At 40.4% G+C, this 18754-nt stretch overlaps 1 protein-coding gene across 3 annotated transcripts in view; it reads left to right on the top strand.

The window, feature by feature from the left end:
• The window catches only part of slf1 (SMC5/6 complex localization factor 1), a 64835-nt gene that overhangs the window by 8846 nt on the left and 37235 nt on the right, over positions 1–18754 (top strand). For 2 of the 3 annotated variants that reach the window (XM_087999235.1, XM_087999228.1), the window contains 2 exons: positions 6978–7056; positions 7804–8044. In XM_087999235.1, coding sequence (XP_087855361.1) covers positions 6978–7056; positions 7804–8044 — 320 coding nt within the window. The remainder of the gene's footprint in view (positions 1–6977; positions 7057–7803; positions 8045–18754) is intronic. The other variant, XM_087999239.1, reaches the window with a different exon arrangement.

Raw genomic sequence — 18754 nt, 5'->3', positions numbered from 1 at the left:
GAATATGAAGATTCAAGTTTTCTCCAAATCTCTGCCTTATCTTTGCTGCACTAAAATCCAATTTTTTTATTTATGATCAGTAATTGCTGTTAGGAGGCTTATAAACAACTCACTATGCAAGAAAGTCAGCAGCTGATGAACTGCTTATGAGGGAGACCTTGATTGCACAAATGTTTTATGTTATTTAACTTATCAGATAAATTAATCAGAAATCTATCTCAAATGCAAGAACAGTACCCAACTACAAGACCTCCAAAACATCTTGAGTAAATGTTTATGTAGCTTCTCTAGAATGCTATGGTTTAATAGTTGTTTGCTTCTTATTCATTTACATGTTACCATTGTCAAGATCATCCATAAGCTTTTATCGCATGTATGGTCATATAATCTTGATTTCTATAAATGTCACATGCATTCTAACTATCTGCCAAATATGGGAGTTAAACCCATTTGCCCATTACATGAAATTATGACTTAATTGCAAGTTAACTGATCTTTAAAAAAGTATTCATGGATGTGTCAGTCAAAGACCGCATCAGCAAATGCCTATCCCCAATTGCCCTTGACTAGTAGGCCATTGCAGACAGTAATTGAAAGTCAGCCACATTGTTGTGGGTCTGCAGTCACATGTAGGCCAGACCAGGTAAAGACAGCGGATTACATTCCCTGAAGGATATTAATTAACCAGGTGTGTTTTGAACAGTTGATGGTATTTATTATGGTCATGATTTACAGTGGGTTTTTTATATATTGAGTTTTAAATTCCACCAGCTATTGTAGTGCACTTTGAACCAATGTTACTGAAGACTGGGCCTCTGAGTTAGAAGTGTAAGTGACATTACCACTATGCCACCATCTCCCTCATAAGACTGTCAAATACCTGCCTTTGACCCACATACTTTTTTTAATACCTTTTTGTTAATAGAAATTTACCAATCTCCAGTTTGAAATGGAATACCTCATGCATTGAGTTCCAAACTTCTTCAATCCTTTTGCATGTAGAAGTGTTTCTCAACATCATTCCTGTAAAATCTTGCTCTAATTTTTAGTTTAAGCTCCAGTCAAGAGGATAAGTATGTTCTAGATCAACATGTCACGAAACCAACTGGGGAATAGTTTAGTTTTGACATAGTATGCAAAGTGATAGGATTAATTAACCTGTACTAAAGGAGTGTCCTGGAAGAGTGATAACTATGAATTTTGCATTAAGCTTGAGAACGAATTGGTAGAGTTCAAACTTTTAATTTAAGTATTCTCTTCACAGTATATTATATTTCAATTTAAAATTTTGTATGGTTTCTTGCATCAGAAGGGCACATTTTGATAGAATTCAAATAGAATTCTCACCGATGCTAACTTTTTAATATGATTTTATGATGAATGTTTGTTTATTTGGTCTATATTCATTAAGTCCATTCAATGTATAAATTTGGATAAGTCTCAGAATATTTCGGTTTTTTTTGCCTTTTGATTTCCTTGTCGAATGCTGGTATTCAAGAAGAATTCTCTTTTTTGAAATGAGAAAGGACATTGTAGCTGCTTACTGATTTATAGCTTCATTGCAAAATGTTTGACTTTTAGTACTGTTTCATAATTAATGTGATAGAACATTTGGTCAATTCAATCTTCTGTGTGAGCAGAAACCAAAGTGGTAACATTGTTACTTAAAATAGTTAACAATTGAAGTAACTAGTAAAGAGACTTAAATTGAGTACATTGTACAAGTCTGATTTTAGTGATAACTGTTCATATGCATCAATATTGGAGCAGATTTCCCACTGGCTAGACAGTCATAATTAAAGCATAGATTGCTGTTGTGCTTGGAGACCCTGCAGAGTGTCCACTATAGCAGACTCTGAAGGAATTGCCTGGGAAACTGAATTTTAATTTGGACAATTCCATTATGACTGGAATGCTACAAAAACTTTCATAAATTTTGGAGAATTCAGACAGTTGCAATGAAAGTAGGCACAAGCTCACCTCAATGCAGGTGAAAAAGGTGGGTGCCAAAATTAGTAGTGTGCACAAATATATAAATAATTGAGGAGAAAGTGAGGACTGCAGATGCTGGAGATCAGAGCTGAAAATGTGTTGCTGGAAAAGCGCAGCAGGTCAGGCAGCATCCAAGGAACAGGAGAATCGACGTTTCGGGCATAAGCCCTTCTTCAGGCTTATGAATCCATATAAATAATTGAGTCAGTTGAACATTAAAAAGCTCAATTGATGTCAGTAATGCCTTGCCAGGTCATAAAATGGATTGCAATGGCAGGCAGAGAGGAGTGTGCTGCCTGCGCTTTTTAATTTCCTGCATGTTAAGTGCAGGAAGGAGGAAGGTATGTCACCCCTGACGATAACCTCACTTCCTTCCATTTAAATGAAAAAGATCCTCCACTCCCTCCTTGATATCAGCAAACCCTCCCCAACTGATATCCCTTTAACCCATTGGGGCCTTTAACCTGAAACTGTTTGCAATACTGCCAGTGTCCACAAAGCTCCAGTAGAACTAGAGTTCGGAGTTGACAGTAAATTAGATTAGCCACAAGCTCCAGAAGATGGGACTTGCACCCACTGAAGAGCAGAAGTCCTGTTTTCTACTAACTTATCCTGGATACGGAAGACTTGGTCAGAGTCTGTCATTTGGAGTTAGAAGACTGAGAAACTACCTTATTGGAATACAAGATTCTTATGGGACTTGACAAGGTCTTGTGGGAGAGTCTTGGACTAGGGGACAGGATCTCAGATTAATGATGAGACAAGAAGAATTTTTTTTTCTCTCTGAAGGTAGTGAACCTGCCAAAATCTTTTTACTGCAGAATGCTGTCAAAGCTGGGCAATTAAGTATATTCAAGGCTGAGGTAGACAGATCTTCAGTCAGTAAGGGAATAGAGTTAAAGGGTAAAGGCAGAAAAGTGGAGTTAAGGATTATCAATCAGATCAACCTTGGCCTCATTGAATGGCAGAGCAGACTCAATGGGCTGACTGGCTTACGTCTGTTTCTACATTTTACGCTGTGTCAACTGGCTGCTTTCTTTCCTTCCAAGTCAAAAATCACATGACACTGGTTATAATCCAACACATTTATTTGAAACTGGAAGCTTTTGGAGCACCGCCTCCTTCCTCAGGGAGCTAGTGAGAGAGAATACGTCAGACACAGAATTTATATTGAAGATCAAGGGCCATACAGCTTATGCGAATGTATTGGACAAATCTAGATGTCTCTTAAGTCTCTAATCAGTTAGAATGTGCAGCTTTTGATAGATGAATATGTAAACCCCTACTCCAAGACAACTTCAGATTTTATCAGAGTAAATGTGACACCTTAGGTCAGACAATGTATTTTGGATGTGAGGCCCTGTTTCAAGTCTTTGTATCTCATCCTGGAGCCAGACTGGCTTTATTTCCAAAGTAGGAATTTATAACGTGTGACATTGACTACCTAATAATTTGTGATTTTTGAACAAAATAGAATGTTTCTGCAAATGCAATTTCACCCCATAGACTTGAGAGTGCACGAGTATGAAGGCGTACATGCCAGAGAGCGAGCGTGTGTGAGAGAGTGTCTGTGTCTGTGTGAATGTGAGATAGTATATGTGTGTGTATAATGAGTCTGTGCCCATGAGTATGTATAGTGTGGTGGGTCACCTAGTGTTGACATGAACTCAAGATCCTAGTTGAGGCCATCCTCATGGGTATGAAATTTGGCTATCGGCCTCTGTTTGGCTACTCTGCATTGTTACATGTCCCAAAGTCCATCTTGAAGGACATTGAGGCTGAACATCCTTGACTGCTGAAGTGTTCCCCGACTGGGAGGAAACATTACTGTCTGGTGATTGTTGTGCGGTGTCCATTCCTCTGCTGGCATAGCATCTGCCTGGTTTCGCCAATATACCATGCCCCGGGCATCCTTCCCTGCAGCGTATGAGGGAGACAATGTTAGCCAAGTCACATGAGTACCTGGTGTGCATGTGGTGGGTGGTGTCCCCATGTGTAATGGTAGTGTCCATGTCTACGTTTTGACATGTCTTGCAGTGGTTGCCATGACCAGGTTGGGTGGTGTTGTGATCAATGTTGTCTTGAAGGCTGGGTAGTTCGTTGCAAGCAATTGCCTGTTTAAGGTTTGATGGTTGCTTGAAGGCAAGTGGCAGCGTAGGAAAGATTTTGGAGAGGTGCTCATCGTCACTGATAATGTGTTGAAGGCTGCAAAGAACATGGCATATTCTCTCCGCTCCGAGGAAGTACTGCGCAATGAAGAGTACCTACTGGTTGTATGCCGTATCTGTCTCCTCGGGAGGCCGTGAAAGTTTTTCTCAGTGACACGTCAAAACTGGCAATCGATAAGTTGAACATCATAACTTGTTGTTATGAGGGTGACCCTCAATACCTTCAGATGTTAATCACATTCCCCTTCATCCAAGCAGATCCTATGTATGCATAGTGCTTGTCCGTAGAGGCTGGCTGTTTTAACATGTTTAGGGTAGAAGCTCGAGGTGCAGCATTGTGAGGTTATTCATGAGCTTGCAATAGAGTAAGGTGCTAAAGTGTCCGTAGATGGAGATGGATGTGTCCAAGAATAAGATTGATTCTAAAGAGCAGTCCATGTTAAGTCTAGTGGCATGAAACTTGTTGATATCACCGCGTAGTTGTTTCAGTGATTTCTCACCAAGGGTCCAGAGCAAGAAAATGTCATTAATGTATATGGAGTAAAGCATTGGTCAGACACCCTGTGCAGCAAAGAAGCCTTGTTCGAAGTTGAAATACGCATGAAGATGTTGGCACATTGGGATTCAAGTTTGGTCCCCATGGTTGTTCAGTGTATCTGGGTAAAGAACTGGTTGTCGAAGGTGAAGATGTTATGGTCGAGGATGATGCACATGAATTGTAGGACGGTGCCTGGAGATCGGCAGTTGGTATTGAGTACTGAGTCTGTTGCAGCAATGCCATCATCATGGAGGATGCTAGTGTAGAATGCCAAAACATTCATTTGTGATGAAGGATGTTCCTGGTTTGACTGGTCCATGGGTGCTAAGTTTCTGTAGGAAATGTGTAGTGTCACAACAGAAGCTGGAGGTTCCCTGTACAACGGGTTTCAAGGTGTCCTCTACATAGCTGGAGAGGTTCTCTCCCAGAGTCCCATTGCCTGATATGATGTGATGTCCAGGTATGTTGGCTTTGTGTATCTTCAGCAGGCAATGGAAGTCCCCTATGCGAATATGTAGGATGAGAGCGTGTATGGTGCTCTTGATCAAAGTTCTTGATCAGTCTGCTGAGTTCACGGATAAGCTCGCTCTTTGGTCAGATCAGCATGTAGTTGCTTGTAGTGTTCCAGGTTGTTCAGTTGTCAGAATACATTCTCACGGTAGTCCATTCTACTTCATAGGACGTTGGCTACTTGTTTGGACACAGATTTTATCGTAAAAGATCAATGTATTCTCTAAAGCTGCCTGAGCAAGCAGTGGGAGCTCTGAAAACTTGTGGTTTCAAATAAATCTGTTACACTATAACTTGGTGTTGTGTGATTTTTTTATTTTGTCCCCCAGTCCAACACCAGCATCTCCACATCATGGCTTTCCTTCTAAGAGCAGGGAGGAAGCCAAATATTGTCTGCTCCATAAATTCTGCCTTGCAGTGAGCTGATTTGAATTAATGCTAATATTTAAACAAACTGAAAGTGCTGGAAATATTTATTTTCCTTTCTTCCTGTTGTTGGATCATGTTCAATAATGACCAAGACTGGTGAGTGCTGGTGATAGCTTTTTTTTTTATTGAGCATCTGCAGTAGTGCAGTTCAAGATGGTGATGGAATCCAAAGTACAGTTTTACAGTTGGCTCTTTGTATACATACATGAATATTTTAGCACTATGGTGTCACATACTTTTGTACAATAGATACAACTTTGCAAAACTTCTGTCCTGATGAAGCAGGTGATAGTTTAAATACTTGCTAAATGTTAGCTGTTAGTCTTATTCGGATTAGGATGCCAGTCCAGTCTGAGCTTGCATAATTGAGATGTTAATCCTTTTTGTCTTTTGAAGTTCGTAATGTTAGTAAAAATACCAACCTACATGATCTGAAAATAAGTGAAAAATTATATGTACACGAAATAAAAGTATAGAGGAGATCAAACTGATCTCCTGCAGCTAGGACATAAGGTTTCATTTACTATTGCCAGTTTTGACTGTTCTTATACATTATACATGCAGTTTTACAGAAGCGCTGTTTTGATACTAAGTTTCATAAAGTGGGTAGGGCCCTAATTAATATGTATTTACAAAATATAACCTCAATTATCTGAACAAGAACTCAACGTCCCAATGTTTGTTTGGATAAACTATTATCCAACCATTCAATTATCCAAGCAAAATGCTCCCTGCTCATGTCCTTCGGATAATCAAGGTTGCCCTTTACATTAGTGGAGGAAACTGTTCTGTAATGTTTTCAGGTCTCTCGAGACAGTTAATCTTCCCATAGTTTGAGTGAGTTATGGAGACATGATGAGTAGATGGCAATGTTCTAAGTAGTTTACAGTATGAATGCTTTAATCAGGGGTAGCCTTTGGTACAGAAACCGGTCTAAATGCTGCTTGCAGCATGAAGCTGATAAGAATTGAAAGATGGTGAGAAACGGTGATGGTTGGAAGAGTAAACTGCACTGTTTAAAAAATTTTATGAATGAGTGGAAATACTGTATAGTAAACAAAGTGCTTGTGAGTGAGTTGGTGAAGAGAATCATAATACAATACCTCTCAATATTGAACAGTCACATGCCTAAAATGAGAATTGAAGTCTTGGCGAAACCAGTTGGATTGGGTTAGTCTTTTCATCTTCTGAAAAGAACACGTGATCATGAAACCTACTTTTAGTCTGTTTCTAACATTGCTAGCAGTGCATTTTTAAAAGGAAAATAATACCATCAATGATGGGATCTGCAGAATGTCTGTTTCTAACTAAGCATGTCACTTAATTTCCTCAAAATCTAGGAATATAAGCAGCAGTGCACTCATATGATAGCAAGTAAGCCAAGTCGCAGTGAAAAATTTTTAGCAGCTTGTGCTGCAGGTGAGTCAAAACATTCCAATTTACCTTGCTTGAATCAAAATTAGCTTGTTTTCATTGGGTAAAAACAATTTCTTTCTGCAAACAGTGTAGTCAACCACCTGTACTGTAAATGAACATACTCATTTTATTTTATCCCGCAGGATAGCAAATTTAGTTATTGAAGCATGAGCTCTTGCATCAGCAACTGATTTCACTTCTCCAAGAGATCTGATAGGATTTCTGTGCCTTCTGCTCTTGTCATTTTGGAGCTGCCCCTTGTACTTGCATAATTACTTCACTCCGTGTGTGTGTGTGCTATAAGTAACAATCTCTCTCTGGTATTGGAAGAGATCAGGGATTCCAGCCATTTTTCCTACCTTTTTTAAAGCAAATTTTGTAGAGATATATGTTGCAAGCAGTATGCATGAAGTGAACATGATGGATGGATAGTACCTTCAACTGAAGTGGGTAGAAGGGCAGAATGACCGAACTGTGTAGAAGCGAAAGTGTGCATTAATATCCTGAGATTAGCAGGAGCATGTCTGGAAGCTTAAAAAGTCACCAAGTTATTAGTGTCTGAATTGTAAGGGGAGAGAATATTCTTGAACTGGGTCAATTGTGTAGCCCAGAACTAATATTTTAAGTAATTTACTAAACCTTATTGACTTCCATTTTAATTACATTTTTAAAGTAGTAACAAGTGTGAAGAGTGTTGCAATGTTAGTACCACAATCTGGAAATGTTTATTGTTTTTCTTTTTTTTTTTAGGAAAGTGGGTCTTGACTCAAGATTACATCATTGACAGTGCTAAAGATGGCAGGTGGCTTAATGAAATCCAGTATGAGTGGGGATATAAAACTCAAAGTATTTCACAGTATCCCGTGCCAATGGAATCTGCGCCAAAAATGTGGCGTGAAGAGCTGGCCCGTTCGAGTAGACCAGGAGTGTTTCACAACTGGAAAGTAGTCCTTCTGATCAACGATGAATCGAGGAGAAATATTTTCAAAAGGTAACATTCAGAAGGGACATTATTAATCAGAAATTGCTGGAAAAACTTGGGTGTTGCAGCATCTGTGGAGAGAAAGCAGAGTTAATGTTCCGTGTCCAGTGACCCTTCATCAAAATGCCCTTATTCTGGGTCACTGGATCTGAAATGTTAACTCTGCTTTCTTTCTACAATTGCTGCCAAACCTGTTGAGTTTTTTTCTTGCAACTTCTCCTTCTGTGTCTGATTTCTAGCATCCGCAGTTTTTGTTTGGGACCTCTACTGTTTTAATTATTTTGGACTCAATGATATTTGTATGCCAGGGCTTGCTGATTTTATAAATGAGTTCTGGTGTTTTTAGTTGTTCTCCGAGCATATAGCTTAATCTATTGCAGAATGAAATGTTTTTAAGGCACCAAAAGCAGCTAGTGAGGAAAATAAATACCCATGCAAAGAAAGGAAAAAATTAGAAAGTATAATGAATTTTTTTGATCAATAAGGCTTAAGAAGAATATTGAATTATGGAAACAGCACGATGGCTCAGTGGTTAGCACTGCTGCCTCACCGCACAAGGGACCAGGTTTGATTCCAACCTTTAACAACTGTGCAAATTCCACGCATGCATTCTCCCAGTGTCTGCATGGGTTTCCTCCGGGTGCTCGGGTTTCCTCCCACAATACAAAGATGTGCGGGGTAGGTGAATTGGCAATGTAAAATTGCTCATAGTGTTCAGGGATGTGTAAGTTAGGTGAATTAGTCAGGGGTAAACGTAGAGTAATAGAGGAATGGATCTGGTGTGTTACCCTTTGGAGGGTCTGTGTGGACTTGTTGGGTCAAAGGGCCCGTTTCCACGCTGTAGGAATTCTATTCTGTAACTTACAGGGGTTACAGTCCGCAGGTATCTTTCGGACGAGTACACCACCACCAGCACAGACTTTATCAGCAAGTATGTGGAGGATTGCATACTGAGGAAGTCAATCCAAGTGTTCTCCAACAGGAAACCCTGGATGAATCGGGACATATAGTCTCCTCTACATTTGGGGAGACTGGATGCCTCCTCGCAGAGCGCTTCAGGGAACATCTCCGGGACACCCACACCAATCAACCCCACCGCCCTGTGGCCCAACGTTTCAACTCCCCCTCCTACTCTGCCAAGGACATGCAGGTTGTGGGCCTCCTCCACCGCTGCTCCCTCACCACCCGACGCCTTGAGGAAGAACATCTCATCTTCTGCCTCAGAACATTTCAATCGCAGGGCATCAATGTGTTCTTCACCAGTTTTCTCATTTCCACTCCCCCCCACCTTACCCCAGTTCCATCCTTCCAGCTCAGCACTGTCCTCATGACCTGTCCTACCTGACAATCTCCCTTCCCACCTATCCGCTCCACCCACCCCTCTGAACTATCACCTCCATCCCCACCCCCATTCACCTATTGTACTCTTTGCTACCTTCTCCTTCTCTTTTCTTCCCCCACCCCCATCCCCCACCCATTTATCTCTCCACCCTGGAGGCTCCCTGCCTCTATTCCTGATAAAGGGATTTTGCCTGAAACGTTGATTTTCCTGCTCGTCAGATGCTGCCTGACCTGCTGTGCTTTTCCAGCACCACTCTGATCTGATTTCCAGCATCTGCAGTCATCATGTTTGCCTCGGGACATAATAGAACCTACTAAAAACCAGGCGTGAGGCCTTCAGATCAGGAGACCCACTCAAATACAAGGAATCCAAGTATGACCTTCGCAGAGCCATTAAAACAGTCAAGGCCCAATACCAATCCAAACTAGAGACCTAGCCAGACACCTGGCAAGGACTGAATGACATCACAGGTTCTAAAAAGAATGCAAGATAGCAGACGATGACATATCCCTCCCAGATTGTCTCAACGCCTTCTGGGCTTGCTTTGAGCAGAATTTCGGCAGAGCGGTAACACCCATTCTGACAAATCCTACCTCAACAGTCACTGCATCAGAGGTCAGATCAGTTTTCCTTTGTGTGAATCCAAGGAAAACAATGGGACCAGGCCGTGCACTCAGAGCATGCGCAAATCAACTGGTGGAGGTCTTCTCAGACATCTTCAACCTCTCCCTGCAGCAGGCCACTGTCCTGCCTAAGAGGACTAACAACAACCCTGTGCCTAAGAAGGCACATGCAGCATGTCTCAATGACAAACACCCAGTGGCCCTAACTTTGATCATGAAGTGCTTTGAAAGGCCGGTCATGGCATTAATCAATTCCAGCCTCCCCACTACTCTTGACTAACTCCATTAACCTATCTGACCAACAGATCCATGTCCGAGGCCATATCACTTGCCCTTCACTCCTCCCTAGAACATCTTGACACCAAGAACAGCTTTCTGAATCCTACACACTGACTACAGTTCAGCCTTCGACACTAATATCCCCTCGAGACTGATTACTAAACTTAGTGATCTCGGACTAAATCCCACTCTCTGCAACCGGACCCTCAGTTTCCTGGCCCACAGGCCACAATCAGCAAAGACTGGGGACAATATTTCATCGTCACTAACAATCTCCGGTGGAGCCCCCCAGGGGTGTGTACTCATTCCACTACTGTATTCGCTGTATACCCATGACTGCTTCGTCAAATACCAGATTAATGCCATTTACAAGTTTGCTGATGACAACACCACAGTGAGTCGAATCTCAGATGGCGACAGACTGGAGGTGTAAAACTGAAAAAATGATGCACTGAGAACAACCTAGCTCTCAATGGCAGCAAAACCAAGGAACTTATTATTGACTTTCAGCGGGATGTTACGTGCCCCCCCCTACGCATTAACAGCACAGGTGGAACAAGTGGAAAGTGTCAAGCTCCTGGGAGTGGTCATCTACAACAAGCTTTCTTGGACTTATCATGTGAGTGCACGAGTTACAAAGACCCAACAATGTCTCCTCTTCCTCAGGCAGCTGAGGAAATTTGGCATGACGGTGAATACCCTTGCCAACGTTTATAGGTGTGCTACTCAGAGCATTCTGTCTGAATGTATTGCAACTGTAACCTTCAAGATCTGAGACAGTTACAGAGAGTGATGAACTCTGCCTGGGCAATCAAAGGCCAACCTCCCATCTATAGAATTCATTTACTCGGACCACTGTCAAGGAAAGGCTGCCAGCATTCTTAAAGATCCATCCCACCCTGGCAATGTTTTTCTACAACCTCTACCATCGGGGAGAAGGTACAGAAGCCTGAATACGTGCTCCAGCTGGTTTTGCAACAGTTTCTACACTACTATTGTTAGAATACTGAATGGACTCTCAAACTCTTTTAACATTTGCCTGTACCTGTTTTTGTTTTTGCTGCTGTTTACTTGTTTACTATTTATGCAACTTCATTCTGTGATCTGCCTGTATTGCTCGCAAGATAAAGCTTTTCACTGTGCCTCAGTACACGTGACAATAAATTCAATTCAATTTGAAGAGGGTAAGTTTCAGCATGATAGCTACATGCATGGAAAGTTGCACAAGAGACCAGCATAAAAAAAAAATTAAAGTCTTTGGTGCACTATTTGGAAATGAGGCAGTTAACAAAATGGCAAAGTGACAATATCAGCAGATGCATGGGAATGCTACCACCGGAAAATTCTCTGAAGCCACTTACCATCCTGACTTGGAATTGCTGTTCCACGTTGTCCTTGAGTCAAATCCGAGAACTCACTTAACTTTGTAGATGCACCATCACCTGGACTGCAGCAATTCAAGAAGGAGGCCCAACATCGCATTCAGAAAGGAATATTTGTTACCAAATTGACTGCATTTACTGGAAATAAGGACTTGACCAGAAATTTAATGCGAGTTCTGGGTTAAGTAGTTGTGAATCCTGTAGTTCACCTAGTAATAGTAGTTGAACCTGTAGAAGTGGTTGGCAACAGTAGTGGAAGCACCTGAAATGTGTGGAGTTTGTGAAAAGTCTTTAAAATAATGAATTTATTGACCAAGGTTGGGATTTATCCAAGACCAAGTGTTAAGCACAGACTTTTTACCCCTTTTTTAATAGGTGTGGATGACTGACCAAAACCAGCTTTTGCCCATTTCTAATTGACTTTTGAAAGATAATGAGTTGCTGTCTTAATGCTGCTACTATGTGGTAAGGAGATTCCTGCAGAATAGTGGAAAAAATACAGAATTTTCACCGTGCCTATGAAGGAATGGAAACACATTTGGCATATACCAAGATGTTATATGACCAAGGCATGATTCCATGCTTAGGGAAGACACTAGTGCTAGTCGAAGGAAAGAAAGAATTGCTGAAATGCTCTTGCTACAATAATAGGTAAACTAGAATCTCCCAATTAGTGCCACTGAGCTGGGAAGAATCTATTGAGGAGGGTGTTATGATTAAATATGTAGAAGGCTACAGAGGTTGATCAGGATAGTGGGCATGCACTGTCATTTGTTATTATGTTTAGGGCTGGTTTCAGTATATTGATAGGGAGGAAACCTTAGATGTTCAAATGGAATTGTGGGTAAGATGAGTACAAGCAACACACCTTTGGAGAGGAAAGTGTTGAATATCTGTATATCCAACACCTGAGGAAAGAGGACCATTTATATTGCCAGTTAGCATTGTGGCATAGAAAGAAAACTAGTGGTCAGACTTTTAATAAATTTTGGAGCAATTGAGTCTCCTGAACCAGGTGCTCTCAGCAAAGGTATGGTCAGAGATATTTAGACCAAAGCAGGATGCACAGTTTCAGAACTAGGGAAAGGAAAGGCCTAGGTAGAGGTGTGAACTGATAGGTATTAGGAAAGCAAAAAAAGAGCAGAGGCACCTCACAGCAGAGAAAAGGTTGTGTACTGGTGATCAAGAAAAAGATTTATGTGGATGGTGTTATGACATGGGATAAAACCTCCTGCTTAATTTAAACCAGCAACACAAAGATTTATCTCATGCGGTAATCTGTGAAAATTACCAAGAACTATTTAAAGTAAAAGTCAACAACTTTATTTCTTAGGTAATTATTCTGTTATATCTTAACAACAATTTACAACTCCTTCCTCTAACCTATCTTTTACCTTCCCCTTCTACAATACTAGTCTGAGAAAACCCCCAATTAAGATTGAACAAAAATTCAAAACCAGCCAGATGTTGAACCTTCTATTTCTCCGGTCGTCTTTTTTATTCTCCGGGATTTTTGTTTCACACCGGTAACTGATCGATAAAGGTACCTTTTTCAGAAAGCTATTCTCCAGGCAGTCTACAGATGCTGGTGGCATGGCCGTTCTCCTCCCAACTGTTCAATTTTCCCTGGTCTTGTATCGCCAAAGCATCGGGTTGTGTCATTGGCTTTTAAGGTTGTCACTATACTAAACTTGAATTTGATTGGAGTTTGGTATTTTTTTGGGGGGGGTATAATTTTAAACTGACCTAATTCAAATCTGTTTTTCATTTCCAGGCCACCAGCTACCCTCGCTACTGAATCACATTTAGATTATACCTTGTTCAGAAAACTTGGTGCTGTCAGATAGTTCTGCTAGCTCTTAACTTTCTTGAAGATACAGTACACCCACATCTTCATAGCACCTCTTTATTTTTCTCCCCTCCCCCCCCAAGAAAAAAAGAACCCTCCTAATGAGAAGATTGTTTTTTTTGTCTATTGTTTTTTAAACCCGTTTCCCTCATATACAGATAACTTTAATCTAACTTCACCTTAACAACTTCTCATATACCTGTTTATATATTTAACATTAAAGTAAATACAAATCTCATCTAAATGTTATCCGTTAAATCTACGATAATACATCTGTGATTGCATTCATCAACAATACTCAAAAATCAATTGAACTGACAATAATCAAGCTTTATTGTACGTACTGCAGCAATTTGGCTGTGACTTGGAAAGGGGAAGGATCCAGTTTGTTCCCTGTTTCCCTTCCAAGTTTTGTGCCTTTTAGAAGAAAAGTAACACCTTTTATATACATTTAAAATGTGCTGAGCAATTACAGATTATCATGAAATGTGCATCATCTGTAACACTGAGCCTTGGCCGAAAAAGAAAATTAATCATTTGTGTCATTCCATAACTCTGATTCTATTATATGGACCTTTTGTTTAATCTGAGATCTGCAGTTCAAAATATACAAGGAGCCTTGAAAAAGATGACTGAAGTTTTATACACGTATGGAATTTGTTTACATTCAGTCTGGTCCTGAAAGCTGTTTCTGACCTTTTTTTTTTTGTCTTTTAACTTATTGAATTATAACTCGAGAATTGACCAATTTTATTTCCCATCGTGCTATGTTAATGTTGCCCACAATGCAACATTATGACCAACAACATGTATGAATTTTAAATTAAAAGTTGGTAACAAGACTCCAAAGAAATAGTCTAATTCTTGTCTTGGAATGCTTCAAAGAATGTAAGCGGATTGTGATCCATGTACACAACTGTCTCCGACATATTGTTCGTCACAAACACTAAAATGTTGTAAGGCGAGTAACCAAACTCAATAGTTTTCTTGATTGTGGAGTATTTCCTCTGGTGGATGTTGATCTTCTTCAAAAAGTAACCAACTCACAGTTCAATCCCATCCTCAGCTTTCTGTAGGAGTACAGCTCCAACTCTTATGTCACTAGGATCAATGGTGACTTTAAAAGGTTTCGAAAAGTTTGTAGATAAAACTGGTTTGGTGGTTAATATGGCTTTCAAATGATCGAATGTCTCCAGGCATGGTTGTATCCACTGAAACTTTGCTGAAGACTAATACAAATTGGTTAACAGTGCCACGACACTGAAGAAGTTTGGAACAAACCTCCTACAGAATCCTGAGTCTTCAGAATCGAAGTGCCTTTTTCTTTGAGGTTGGTTGTGGACATTTCTCTATGGCCTTCACCTTTGCATTCTGTGGGGTCAACCTTCCATGACCGATGTTCTGTCCCAAGAAAGTCACCTCTGATTTCGTGAATCCAGTTTTATTTAAGTTGATCACCAGTTTTGCTTCTCATAGACATTCAAAGAGCTCTGCGAACTGTACCATATGATCTTTCCAGGACTTAGTAAAAATCATTACATCGTCCAAATAGACGGCACAGTTTGTTAATCCAGGCACAGCTCTGTTCATGCATCTTTGGAATGTGGCGGGTACGTTCTTCTTTTCAAAGGGCATCACTTTAAACTTTTAGTCCATTTGGAGTTAGATATACAGAAATTTTCTTTCGCCAACTCTGATAATGTGTGGTTACTGGCAGGTACCTTTAAGTCCAACTTGGTGATGTAACTGGTTTGTCCAACTTTTTCGATACAGTCCTCCAATCTAGGAATTGGACAGGAGTCCGATTTTGTAATGGCGTTTACCTTCTGATAATCCATGCAGAATCGCTGAGTTCTGTCCAGTTTAGGAACGAAGACAATCGACAAACTCCACGCGCTCTGGCTTGGTTCAACAATGTCCTCATTGAGCATAGCCTCTACCTCCATCTGGACCTGTCTGGCTTTGAAAGGATTAAGCCGATTGGGCTGGTGTTTTATCCGAGCAGTATTCCCTATGTCTATTTCATATACGATAGCATTAGTCCTCCCCATCTGTTTTTTGCATATGTCCTTATACTGCAGTAACAAATCTTTCAACTGTGTTCTCTGCTCATGAGGCAGTTAGTTTACTAACCTATTCCACTCCTCAAGGACTTCATTTTTTTAATCTATTTTGAGGCACATCAAAATCCACGTCAACTGGATTTGATTCCTCACTCAAGGCAGTAACTAACCTATTTCTCCAATTCTTTCTCTCTTGTATAATACATGTTCACATGACATACCCGACACCTTTTTTCTATCTGGCATCTTTATAGTTCACCTGACTCAACATTTTCTCAATTCGATAAAGACCACTAAACCTGGCTTTGAAGGGATCTCCTATCATCGGTAGCAGTACTAACACGTCAAAAAATCCAGGTCTCAGAACTTTTATCTGCCACCTGTTTCATTCTATACTGTGCCTTTTTTTTTTAGGTGCTGTTTAGCTAACTTGCCGACTCAATTAAGTCTCTCCCTCACCTCCGATACATGATCTAAGTGTGAGATCTCCGATTTTGGTCCTGTCAATTTTTTTCTTTAATTTCAAAGAGCCTCTCACTTCATGACTGAATACTAACTCGAAGGGAATGGGCATCGCTGGCAAATAATATGAATGGGATACCTTTATCCAAATCATTGGGGTAAATCTGACCGTGTGCTTTCAACATGGATTTCAAGGTCTGATGCCACCTCTCTCGAGCTCCCTGGGATTCAGGATGATACACACTGGATTTAAAGTACTGTATACCTATGCTATCCATACCACCTCAAACAGCCAAGCAGCAAAATTTGACCCTTGGTCTGACGAATCTCTCTGGGTAGCCCATACTGTGTGAAGACAACTACTGCCTCCTTTATCACCATTTTTATCTTAATAGTCCATAATGGAATTGCCTCTGGAAATCTGGTAGACACATCCATTATGGTTAATAAGTAATTTTGGATGCTGTCTTTGAGATAATATTCTCTGCCTCCTTTTCGGAGTACGCATCCACATATATCTCATCATCTTGTCTTGCTGTTGTAAGTCCCTTAGTCTTTCAGGACTAAACACTTCTGTCTGACCCTCTGCCTGTTCAGATTTTTCCTGTACCATTATGTCAAACAGGCTATCTGCTCATTGAACCTCAACTCCTTCATCTTTCTCTTTTTTGTTTCGTGCTGTGATTTATGATCGTGGGATCTGGTTATCACGCAATCTGGGAAAAAAACAGGATATTTCTGTGTTAACTTTCCAATGTCTTGGTCTTCCTTGGGCTTCTGCACACCAACAGGTGTCACTCCCACCTTGGATCCTGCCAAATCATTCCCAAGGACAAACTGAATTCCTTACAGTGAACAAACTGACACTTACAGTGCGAGTGACTGACACTTTCCCAGTCTTGAATTGGCACTCCAACCTAATCGTATATAGAGGAATGCTAAATTTCTGTCCATCTATCCCACAAGTTATCACACTCTCTGAGTTAACAGATCAAAAAGAGTGCATATCTGCACATCCCTTACTATCAGCAACTATTTAGATCCCATATCTCTAAAAATTATAACTTCTTGTCCTTCTCCCTCAGTTCTTTCTGACTAAACTTTATCCACAAAGGCAAATTCTTTGTAGAGATCAGATACTGACTCCACATCCAGCCCCTGCTGAGGCTGTGCACTCTCCTGCTGTGTTTTGGCTCTTCGTGGAGTCTCCTTTACTACCTTCACTAATGTCACTGTCTTAGCTTCTTTTACCACATCTTTTCCCACCGCACCTTTCTTTAATGACCAGCACTATGACTGTGTCCCAATTTACCACAGTGGAAACGCCTAAGGCCTTTCCCCTTCTTTCCATCCTCTTGGGCTTCCTTTTCATCCTGTGGTAAATTCTTACCAGTACTCTCTACTGTTGGTTTAGTAGTACAAGATCTCTCCTTCTGCCCTCACAGGGTGAAATTCTGGCCAGAAGCTTGTCTTATGTACCAATATGTATTCGTCTGCTAATTCTGCTGCTCTTTTCACTTGCTGTTCCTCTGCATGAATTCTAATCATCGCTGGAAGTGAGTTTTTAAACTCCACTAGCAGAATAATCTCTCCAAGAGCCACAAAGGTCCTATCTATTTTCGAAGCATGCACCCATCGATCAAAATGATGTGTTTAATTCTTTCGATCTCAACATAAGTCTGACCTGGTTCCTTCGTTGTGTTTCTGAACCGCCGTATATATGCTTCTTGTACTAATTCATAAGCACTTAAAATAGCCTGTTTAACCTCCTTCATAATCTTCTGACAGAGTGACAAATACCTCACTAGCTGTGCCAACCAGTTTAGTCTGAACTAGCATTACCCATAAATCCTCAGGCCACTCAGTCTGCCGAGCCAATTTTTCAAATGAAATAAAGAATGCTTCAACATCTTTCTCACCCAAATGTAGCAATCTTGACATATTATATATACCACTACCTTCTCTTTTTAATCTCCATCCTGTTAACTTGACTTTGCTGATTAAGTTGCAACTTCTCAAGTTCAAATGCTCTCTCTTTGCTCGGCTAAAACCTTCACACACACTCACTATCCTAACTTCATTTTCCTCAATTGTCATTTAGGTTTTTCTCCCTCTACTGCACTTGTCTGTTTCTCTGATACAACTAAGTGTTTGAGTTTCTCTTACAATTTCAGCTTTACTTTTGTCCTTTGTGAAACCAGATCTAACTTATGCTTAAACGTTTGGCCCTTTTCTTTACTTCTAAAGTTTCTTGGCAAAGTTTCATAAACTTCTTCAAATCCCAGACCCTCATTATCAATGATGAGCCATTTCTCTCACTTATCAACCACAAGTCGCCAAAATTGACAGTTCTCCTCCCAACTGTTCAATTTTTTCCCAGTGTTATACCCCCAAAGCATTGGCTTGTCATTTAGCTTTTAAGATTGTCAATATACTAAATTCAAACTTGATTGGAGTTTCATTTTTTTTTCTGGGGTTTAATTTAAACTGATAGGCTTAATTCAAAACTGTTTTGTCATTTCCAGGCAACTAGCCACTGAACAACATGTTTGATTTATGTCTTGTTCAGAACACTTGGTGCTGTCACATAGTTCTGCTAGCTTTTAACTCTCTTAAAGGTACAGTACGTCCACATCTACATAACAATGGCTCTAAATGAAAAAAAAGTAGTCTTTTTTTATTCTAATTCCAGGATTACACTAGAGAATATAAGTGTTTG

The sequence above is a fragment of the Chiloscyllium plagiosum genome, unplaced genomic scaffold, assembly GCF_037043375.1.
Source record: "Chiloscyllium plagiosum isolate Xiang-an unplaced genomic scaffold, Cpla_swu_hap1 HiC_scaffold_2, whole genome shotgun sequence".
NCBI lineage: Eukaryota > Metazoa > Chordata > Chondrichthyes > Orectolobiformes > Hemiscylliidae > Chiloscyllium > Chiloscyllium plagiosum.
Note: the sequence above shows the minus strand (reverse complement) of the source record. Positions and strands in the feature narration are given on the sequence as shown.